Raw genomic sequence first — 10550 nt, 5'->3', positions numbered from 1 at the left:
GTATTGAACTCTACCTCAACCTCCCAGCTGTGTGTCCCTGAGGTAAAGCCCTCAGAGCCCAAGACCATTTTATAGTAATTAAACCTCTCTGGGTTGTCAGGAAGCTGCTGTCTCTCTTTATTGTATATGGCACTGGTCAGGTCCTCAGACAGGATGGACTTGGGTTGGCAGTGTTATCAGAATCAAGGATCAGAACAGAGAACAGAGATCAGTGTTGGGGTTAGAATCACAGAATCTGAAACAGAGAATCCACTTTCAGTGTTGGGGTCCAGAATCACAGAATCTGCTATCAGACCCAGGGCTGTGTTGAACTTGGGTTGGCAGTGTTGTCCCTGAATCAAGGATCAGAGGACAGAGAACAGAGATACAGTGTTAAACCAGAATCACAGAATCTGAGGACAGAGAACAGAGATACAGTGTTGGGGTCAGGTCACAGAATCTGAGGACAGGAACAGAGATACAGTGTTGGGGTCCAGAATCACAGAATCTGAGGACAGAGAACAGAGATACAGTGTTGGGTTGGGTTGGCAGTGTTGGGGTCCAGAATCACAGGATCTGAGGACAGAGAACAGAGATACAGTGTTGGGTTGGGTTGGCAGTGTTGGGGTCCAGAATCACAGAATCTGAGGAGGGAGATCAGAGATAGGGTATTATTTTTGTTATTGTTTGTTGATTATTGTTTGTTGTTGCTGGTTGTTGTTGATGATGAAGTGCGCTCTCTAATCCCCGAGCTACGTGTGTGGACTTCTTAGCAACAAGGTGTTTAGCATTTGTAATGTAATGTGAAGATAATGGGAGATGACAAAATGTTGTGCAGAAAAGGTTATTGTTTTGGCTAAGTAGGTAATAGTATTAGTTTAATTTGCAGTGTTCAGCGATCTATAAGAACTGTCATGCTCACTGTATTTCACAATCCCCTGCATCTCCTCCCAGACTCTGAACTGCATGTTTCCCAGGTGTTTGGCCACGTCTATGAGTGCTCCTGAGACCAGCTGTGGATCCGGCAGTGTGCACTGGGTTCTGGAAGAACATTCAGAAGTCAGTGCAGCTGTTGCTGTAGGGTTGGGTTCAGAACCACAGAGAAGAGAAAGATAGGAGGCAGATCACTTACCTTACCACTGTGACCTTATAGTTCTGAAAAAAAACAGAAGACAAGATTAAATTAAACAATCAATATTTATCAGTCAACCAATACACATACCAACACATCACGTCAATTTAGAGAGAGCAGTGCTGACCTTCAGGAATGAGATGTCTTCAGCTCTCAGCTCCTCCTCTAAGGCTCTGATTGTGTCTGAAAGTGATGATATCTCTCTGCTCATCTCCTCAATCTTCTCCTTCATCACCTGACTCTTCTGCTCCTCTTCCTCCCTCAGAACAGCTATCCTCACATCCTCTTCCTCTCGTAGAAACTGGTGGAGCTTCTCAAATTCCTTTCTCATCCGTATCTCTGTGCTCTGGGCCTTGTTCTGGAGACAGTGAGAGGAACGGTAGTAAACTATCTGCTTAAACACTGGATCATACATGTTCTGCACAACGTTATCGAGTCATTATCCTCACTTTAATATGCTTTGCTGTTTCATCACAGATTTCTTTAACTTCATTAAAGCCCTTCAGCTTCTTCTGTAAGGGCTTCAGGACAGTCTGGAGTTCTTCCTGGCATAAGCAGATGTTGAGTGAATATGAGAGAAATAGATGGAGGAGTCAAAGTGTATAAACAAAGGGGAATTTTTAGGAACATCCCTTTCCATGTTAAAATGTGATGTGAATACAGGTTAGAATGCTGTGCAACTATAGTTCTTCATTATCACTTAATATGCAGACAATGGCCGCTGTTTAATATTGCTGTCGTTTTAGTTTTTCTGTGTGTTTCTATTACTATTTGTATTCTACTGTACCCTGTGGTCCTGTACAGCTTTGTCTATGGGGCAGCAGTCATGTTTTTTGTGGGTTTTTGAGGTCTGACACACAACACAGATGGGCTGTTTATCATCCAGACAGAAGAGCTTGAGTTTCTCGTTGTGCAGATTGCAGTGCTCCTCAGACTCCCCTGAATTTCTCTGCCTCCTCTCCTGTAAAGAAGGCCTCACACAGGTTCTTTAAGACCAGGTTACAGGGAGGATCTGCCCTTGAAGATCTTCTCCTGCAAACTGGACTTTCCTTTTCTGCCTTCCCCCTGCAGTATTCCTGCAGACAGGCTTTACAGAAGCTGTGACTACATGACAGGATGACAGGATCCTTGAAGATGTCACAGCACACAGCACAGGATAGATCGTCCTCTTGGAGAGATAATCTGGAAGCCATTTTGTTCTTGTGACAATCCCTCCTCTGGAATGACTGAGCCTTGTACAAATGTTAACTTTCACTTTTGATTCTGATTGTTAAAAACCTAGTGTGATTAAGCAGCAGCGTGAGATCAGTTTTTAGTATGTATTTCTCACGGTAGTTGTAAAGGTAATTTCTCTCCTCCCAGGGTTTTCTGTGTGTTCAGTCTGGTTTCTCCGAGCAGGTAGTTTAGAGAACACATGACAGATTAACGTTAACCATCGATGTTCACACACTAAACTTCTGAAAGGGAAGTCAAGTAGGAGGTGGAGCTTTGAGACCAGGAAACCATGATCACGTGATGAGTAGGGCCAAGTTGACGCCCTGTACGCACAGCTCACAAAGTAAATCATAATTTCACCACTAAATTGCAATCTCAAAACAGACACAGCCCATGATTAAGCCCCTCGCCTTTACTGTGTCTGTGCCACAAGAGCTAACACAACTCTTCTGTAGGTTACGTGGTATACAAAACACACCTGACAATGGGAGGAGAGGAGGGATTCTATAGGGACGTGTCATCATTAGAATGACAGGGTGATTGGATGCTGTAGTCGGTCCTCTACTCGTGGCTGTAGAGACATTTCAAAGTAAAACTCAGAAGTATTCCATAGGAGGGTTTTATTCACGTTACTTTATAAACATAGAAAGCATGACCGACGAGGGTAAGGAGAAGGAGTACAATGTTCTGCAGCCATTTTGTTTATATGAACAACAGCCATTTGTACAGTTCATTGTGATACTCACTAAACAGAGGGATGGAAGTAAAACCTTTGTAGCCCACTTAACAATAGTTTTTTTTTTACTAAATGAAACTAACATGAAATCTATTTGGTACAAAATATAAAATAATACAGTGTGACATTGATCCCAGTGCTGGACTTAGACAATGTGTGATCCCAGTGCCGGACTTAGACAATGTGTGATCCCAGTGCTGGACTTAGACAATGTGTGATCCCAGTGCTGGACTTAGACAATGTGTGATCCCAGTGCTGGACTTAGACAATGTGTGATCCCAGTGCTGGACTTAGACAATGTGTGATCCCAGTGCTGGACTTAGACAATGTGTGATCCCAGTGCTGGACTTAGACAATGTGTGATCCCAGTGCTGGACTTAGACAATGTGTGATCCCAGTGCCGGACTTAGACAATGTGTGATCCCAGTGCTGGACTTAGACAATGTGTGATCCCAGTGCTGGACTTAGACAATGTGTGATCCCAGTGCTGGACTTAGACAATGTGTGATCCCAGTGCTGGACTTAGACAATGTGTGATCCCAGTGCTGGACTTAGACAATGGACCCAGTGCTGGACTTAGACAATGTGTGATCCCAGTGCTGGACTTAGACAATGTGTGATCCCAGTGCTGGACTTAGACAATGTGTGATCCCAGTGCTGGACTTAGACAATGTGTGATCCCAGTGCTGGACTTAGACAATGTGTGATCCCAGTGCTGGACTTAGACAATGTGTGATCCCAGTGCTGGACTTAGACAATGTGTGATCCCAGTGCTGGACTTAGACAATGTGTGATCCCAGTGCTGGACTTAGACAATGTGTGATCCCAGTGCTGGACTTAGACAATGTGTGATTCCAGTGCTGGACTTAGACAATGTGTGATCCCAGTGCTGGACTTAGACAATGTGTGATCCCAGTGCTGGACTTAGACAATGTGTGATCCCAGTGCTGGACTTAGACAATGTGTGATCCCAGTGCTGGACTTAGACAATGTGTGATCCCAGTGCTGGACTTAGACAATGTGTGATCCCAGTGCTGGACTTAGACCATGTGTGATCCCAGTGCTGGACTTAGACAATGTGTGATCCCAGTGCTGGACTTAGACAATGTGTGATCCCAGTGCTGGACTTAGACAATGTGTGATCCCAGTGCTGGACTTAGACATACAGGCAACAAGCATCATTCACATGATGATGCTGATGCGTCTGTATTTTAATGATAACTTCAGCTTTCTGTCTCTCTGTGGCTCAGTCTTCACCCCAACACCACGGGTGACGTCTCAAACATATATTTCTTCATCTGAAACAATATATAAAGAATACATATGAACAGACCCACTCTATTATCATCACATCCAATATCTTGACAATATCTCCCACTCAGTGTGTGTGTGTGTGTGCATGTGTGTGTGTGTGCGTGTGTGTGTGTGTGTGTCTCACCTGTCTCTGCTTCCTCCTGGTCTGCATTTCCTGCTGCTGCTTTAGCCGCACCTCCTCCAGACTCAGACTCCCACCTGCACACACACACACACACACATACACAATTTTACGGAATCCACCCGTCTCATATAAACTAAAACAAATAGTTGTACCATGGTGCGCCCTTGTGGCTATAAACAGAACTACAGCAGATAAATCTACCTACAGAGACACAGTAATGTCTTCAGACAGTGCTCCACAAGGGAGAGTATGCTGGTATCTACCTACAGAGACACAGTAATGTCTTCAGACAGTGCCCCACAAGGGAGAGTATGCTGGTGTTCTCCAGACAGTGCTCCACAAGGGAGAGTATGCTGGTGTTCTCCAGACAGTGCTCCACAAGGGAGAGTATGCTGGTGTTCTCCAGACAGTGCTCCACAAGGGAGAGTATGCTGGTGTTCTCCAGACAGTGCTCCACAAGGGAGAGTATGCTGGTGTTCTCCAGACAGTGCTCCACAAGGGAGAGTATGCTGGTGTTCTCCAGACAGTGCTCCACAAGGGAGAGTATGCTGGTGTTCTCCAGACAGTGCTCCACAAGGGAGAGTATGCTGGTGTTCTCCAGACAGTGCTCCACAAAGGGAGAGTATGCTGGTGTTCTCCAGACAGTGCTCCACAAGGGAGAGTATGCTGGTGTTCTCCAGACAGTGCTCCACAAGGGTTCTCCAGAGTATGCTGGTGTTGCTCCAGGGAGAGTATGCTGGTGTTCTCCAGACAGTGCTCCACAAGGGAGAGTATGCTGGTGTTCTCCAGACAGTGCTCCACAAGGGAGAGTATGCTGGTGTTCTCCAGACAGTGCTCCACAAGGGAGAGTATGCTGGTGTTCTCCAGACAGTGCTCCACAAGGGAGAGTATGCTGGTGTTTTCCAGACAGTGCTCCACAAGGGAGAGTATGCTGGTGTTCTCCAGACAGTGCTCCACAAGGGAGAGTATGCTGGTGTTCTCCAGACAGTGCTCCACAAGAGTATGCTGGTGTTCTCCAGGGGGAGAGTATGCTGGTGTTCTCCAGACAGTGCTCCACAAGGGAGAGTATGCTGGTGTTCTCCAGACAGTGCTCCACAAGGGAGAGTATGCTGGTGTTTTCCAGACAGTGCTCCACAAGGGAGGGCTGGTGTTCTCCAGAGTATGCTGGTGTTCTCCAGACAGTGCTCCACAAGGGAGAGTATGCTGGTGTTCTCCAGACAGTGCTCCACAAGGGAGAGTATGCTGGTGTTCTCCAGACAGTGCTCCACAAGGGAGAGTATGCTGGTGTTCTCCAGACAGTGCTCCACAAGGGAGAGTATGCTGGTGTTCTCCAGACAGTGCTCCACAAGGGAGTGTATGCTGGTTGCTGTGAAACATGTTAGAGCATGTCATTCTAATCCCATTAGACTCATTATTAACCAGACATTTAACTCTTCAAGGACTCACCTTGTTTATCAGTGCTGGGAGAGTATGCATCTATGTGCTTGGGGAGATGTGTGTTCTCCAGACAGTGCTCCACAAGGGAGTGTATGCTGGTTGCTGTGAAACATGTTAGAGCATGTCATTCTAATCCCATTAGACTCATTATTAACCAGACATTTAACTCTTCAAGGACTCACCTTGTTTATCACTGCATCTATGTGCTTGGAGATGTGTGTGTGTGTGTGTGTGTGTGTGTGTGTGTGTGTGTGTGTGTGTGTGTCACCTAGCTACAGATTGTAACTCCCCAAAATTGAACCATTATATTAGTAGTTACAGGTGTGGCTATACAAAACGTAGGCAGAGATGTTTCAACTAACCTGGTTTTGGTGATAATATCTTCAACCTCAAGTTGTGGAAACAGTAGTCTCATAAAATGTCTGTGTCCAGTTGCAAGGGGTCCGTTTGAATTGAGAAAATGCTCAGTTATTAAAATAAATAAAGGTTTTGCTCCATGAAGCAATCCAACAATGTGTACCCTGGCATCCTGTCTATTTCAAGTCTTCTCTCATTGATGGAGACAGGTGTCTGTCATCGTGGACCCATCTGTCTCAATCAAAGATTTGAAAAATATATTTACATGTCAGTCATTTAGCAGATGCTGTTGTCCAGATTGATTTACAGGAGCAATTAGGGTTAAGCGTCTTGCTCGAGGGCACGTGGACAGATTTTCAAAACAGCAACCTTTGTGTTACTGTCTCAACACGCTTTACCGCTAGGCTACCTGCTGCCCCAGTGGTGCCACACACATTGTTCAATTACTTCAAGGTGCAAAACATTTAGGTTTCTTTTTTTTAACAGAGCATTTTCTAAATTCAAACAAACCCCCTGCAACTAGACACAGATATTTTACGAGACTCCTGTTTCCACGAATCGAGGATGAAGATAGTATCGCCTATACCAGGTTAGTTTAAAAATATCTGCCGACGTTTTGTATAGCCACAACTGTAACTACCAGTATAAATGTGAAATTGTGGGGTTAAATCACATTATCTGGTGTTACAATCTGTAGCCATGTCTCACCAACACTGCTGGGGTCAATGGAGACATAGGGTGTGGCTCTGCTCAGCCTCAGATCCTCCAAAGCTGCCAGCTCTGCCTCCGCCTCTGCACACCAATCAGAGACACACACTCCCTTAATCAACCAATTAAAACACACACCCCCCTCCCTCCCCCCAATCAACAAATTAACACGGCAATTAATTTTAGGGCTTCCCCCTCTAGGCTGATCCTTGATGAGGATGATGATGGTGTGGAGGAACAGGAGGAAGAGGATGATAATGATGATGACAAGCACCTTCCTCCCAGTGTCACAAAACACAGTCAAAGACAAAGGACTCACTTTGCTGGATCTCTATTCTTTTCTTGGGGTTAGGAGGGATGACCGTGAAAGCTTTGTGACTGAAACCGACAAACAGAAATTCATTCAATAAAATGTCATGCCAATGTGACAAGCCAGTCTGGCAGTTCACATCAAATTGGACAGGCTTTCAGCTAAGCTACTCTGAAATTCAAATGCCAAACGTCTAAGTGACAGTTTGTAACATGTAATAAAGGGCCAACAGGATCTGGTGAGGGAACAGAGCTTGACACAACACCTGCGTGCCAGCTGGTGGTAGGTAGGATTATACAACCAGCAGCAGATGGCTTGGTGCTGAAGACTGAGCTATTTCCAGCTACCAGCTAGCTGTATACAACACACCACACACCTGCAAATAACTATACAGATAGGGCTAGAGTATACTGAGGTAGGTTATAGAAGTCCTCTAATAGGGCACGAGTGACCAAGCCTTCTGGAGAGCGACTGGGTGTGCAGGCTTTCATTCCAACCCTGCTATAGAGTAACACAACTGTTTCAGCTAATCAAAGGTCCCAACTGAGAATCCAGTGTGTCGGACCCGGGCTGGAGCCTGGAGTAGCCTATAAGCATTCAAACCCAGCAACTCTCCAGGACCAGGGTTGACTACCCATAGGGCCTTCTTGAAGAGGACAAGTACTTCAGCTGTCCCTCTCACCTCTGAATTACATAGTGCGCCCTGGGTCTCGAACTCCGTTCCTCTTCCTGCCTCGCCTGAGATGCTTCTTTAGACTTTGAAGAAGTTACAGTTGATTTTGGAGACGTGGCTGTTGGTTTTTGACAGAGCACAGCTGATTTCGAAGTGGAGAGTGTTGATTTGGGAGCGGTGGAGGTTGATCTCGCTCTCCTATCGCACCTGGGAGCGCACAGCTTGACCTGCTGCTGGGTCTTCGTGGTCTCGCATCGGTCGCTATGGATACATCTGGGACAGCTCGACGCCCGCGGTTTGCGAGGAGCTGTGACTTTGTGTTGAGTTGTCGATGCTGGTTTCGTTTCAACCGGTTTTGTTTTCACTTCGACGACTCTTGTTTTCGTTTCAACAACAGGCTTTTGCTTGATGACCCTTGTGGTCGGCATTTTATCAATAACAAATATATAGGCTAGGTCAAGGCTCCAAATAAATTCCTTATCATCTCACCTTGTCAATAATAGTTGAATCGGTTCTACAATGGTTTTATCAAATCTCTGAATTAGTAGGCTATTAGCCTGTGAGGTGCTGGATGCTGTGGAACTGTCTGGCTTGTCTGCCTTCACCTGGCAACCGCTTGTTGACGTGGAATCCCGTGCCACGCGCAGGCTGCCGGGGCAAATTAAATTCAAAAGGTTTTAACTGTAATCCGATTACTGACTGGACAGAATCCCCAAAGGATGCTTGACCTTGTAATGAGTATAGCATCAGGAAGTGGGGTTGCGGAGGGCACCCCCTGAAAAATCATAATTAAAAAATAGATAATACTTTTTTCAACAAAATCTATATCCTTCTTGGAAAAAATAGCCTTTTTTTCAACAACAAAATACGAATCTTTTTGACAAAAAAATAATTTCACACTAGTATTAGATATACAGTAGACATCTGTAGTTAGGGTAAAATACTTTTTTCAGCATCTCTGCAAAAAAGGTAGTTCATTTAAGAACAGTGTCTTGCAGGATTCAATAGTCATAAATTGTAAGTGTTGTTGCCCTGTCCTTTTCTCTGTGATGTCATTCTAATGGATTTTCAGAAAGAACAAAACCCTGTCTCTTTCTCTGTGATGTCATTCTAATGGATTTTCAGAAAGAACAAAACCCTGTCTCTTTCTCTCTGATGTCATTCTAATGGATTTTCAGAAAGAACAAAACCCTGTCTCTTTCTCTGTGATGTCATTCTAATGGATTTTCAGAAAGAACAAAACCCTGTCTCTTTCTCTGTGATGTCATTCTAATGGATTTTCAGAAAGAACAAAACCCTGTCTCTTTCTCTGTGATGTCATTCTAATGGATTTTCAGAAAGAACAAAACCCTGTCTCTTTCTCTGTGATGTCATTCTAATGAATTTTCAGAAAGAACAAAACCCTGTCTCTTTCTCTGTGATGTCATTCTAATGAATTTTCAGAAAGAACAAAACCCTGTCTCTTTCTCTGTGATGTCATTCTAATGGGATTCAGAAAGAACAAAACCCTGTCTCTTTCTCTGTGATGTCATTCTAATGGATTTTCAGAAAGAACAAAACCCTGTCTCTTTCTCTGTGATGTCATTCTAATGAATTTTCAGAAAGAACAAAACCCTGTCTCTTTCTCTGTGATGTCATTCTAATGGGATCCAGAAATAACAACCTTGTCCTCAAACATTTACATCAAAAAGTGCAAAGTTATGGTCAAAGACACAAAACATCCACATCAAATTAAATATTTTTCTTGATCAAATAACATGGAAAACAACTACTTTTTGTGCAGTATTAATTTACCATCCTTACAGACCACTTAATGTAACTTACTGTATTGTACATACGCTGGTCATCTAGGTTAGTACCTGTAGACTTTCTATCACCCTGGAGATAAAACAATGACCAATGCAGTAATTGATTATGTGATGTGATGATGTGGCTCAGTTGGTAGAGGTTGTTGGTGCGATTCCCATGTGGGACCAGTATGAAAATGTTTGCACTCACTACTAAGTTGCTCTGGATAAGAGTGTCAGTTTTCACAAAGAAATAAATTGCGTTTGCAAAGTATTTCAAGAACCTGGAAAACATATATCAAGCAAGTATTTTTATATTCCACAAGTAACTTGAGTCTGATAATTATCTTTACAAAACAGTCAATCTGATAATACAAATGCTATGAAACACTCAAACACATTTAGTTTATGTTCTCACAAAAAGTAGTGCACTGGGCCTTTACTAGTCCTATATTAGCAGGCCAATATAGACGTCTTCAGAGCTTACACATTTGTTCACTCCAGTTACAAACTTATACTTAAGAACAACAACTTACAGAAGCACACAAACAATGACTACATCTCATCTGCCCAGACCCACATGCTCACACCTCCATCCCTAGTGCCTGGTCACACCTCCATCCCTAGTGCCTGGTCACACCTCCATCCCTAGTGCCTGGTCACACCTCCATCCCTAGTGCCTGGTCACACCTCCATCCCTAGTGCCTGGTCACACCTCCATCCCTAGTGCCTGGTCACACCTCCATCCCTAGTGCCTGGTCACACCTCCATCCCTAGT

The 10550-nt window shown here is 44.3% G+C and overlaps 1 protein-coding gene and 1 pseudogene across 1 annotated transcript; both read right to left on the bottom strand.

The window, feature by feature from the left end:
• Positions 1 to 439: 439 nt before the first annotated feature.
• Positions 440 to 2693, bottom strand: LOC112227671 (annotated as a pseudogene).
• A 960-nt stretch (positions 2694 to 3653) lies between these two features.
• On the bottom strand, positions 3654 to 8730 carry zgc:194621 (uncharacterized protein LOC795037 homolog). The gene is made up of 5 exons (XM_024392331.2): positions 7995 to 8730; positions 7322 to 7380; positions 7003 to 7086; positions 4501 to 4574; positions 3654 to 4360 (listed from the first exon to the last, which is right to left on the bottom strand). Exons 1-5 carry the CDS (start codon positions 8411 to 8413, stop codon positions 4316 to 4318), a joined length of 681 nt encoding a protein of 226 aa, XP_024248099.2. The 5' UTR covers positions 8414 to 8730; the 3' UTR covers positions 3654 to 4315.
• Between the last annotated feature and the right edge of the window lie 1820 nt (positions 8731 to 10550).

Source organism: Oncorhynchus tshawytscha, linkage group LG29 (genome assembly GCF_018296145.1).
Source record: "Oncorhynchus tshawytscha isolate Ot180627B linkage group LG29, Otsh_v2.0, whole genome shotgun sequence".
NCBI classification, from domain to species: Eukaryota; Metazoa; Chordata; class Actinopteri; order Salmoniformes; family Salmonidae; genus Oncorhynchus; species Oncorhynchus tshawytscha.
The sequence above is the reverse complement of the archived record's forward strand: the minus strand, read 5'-3'. Positions and strand labels throughout refer to the sequence as shown.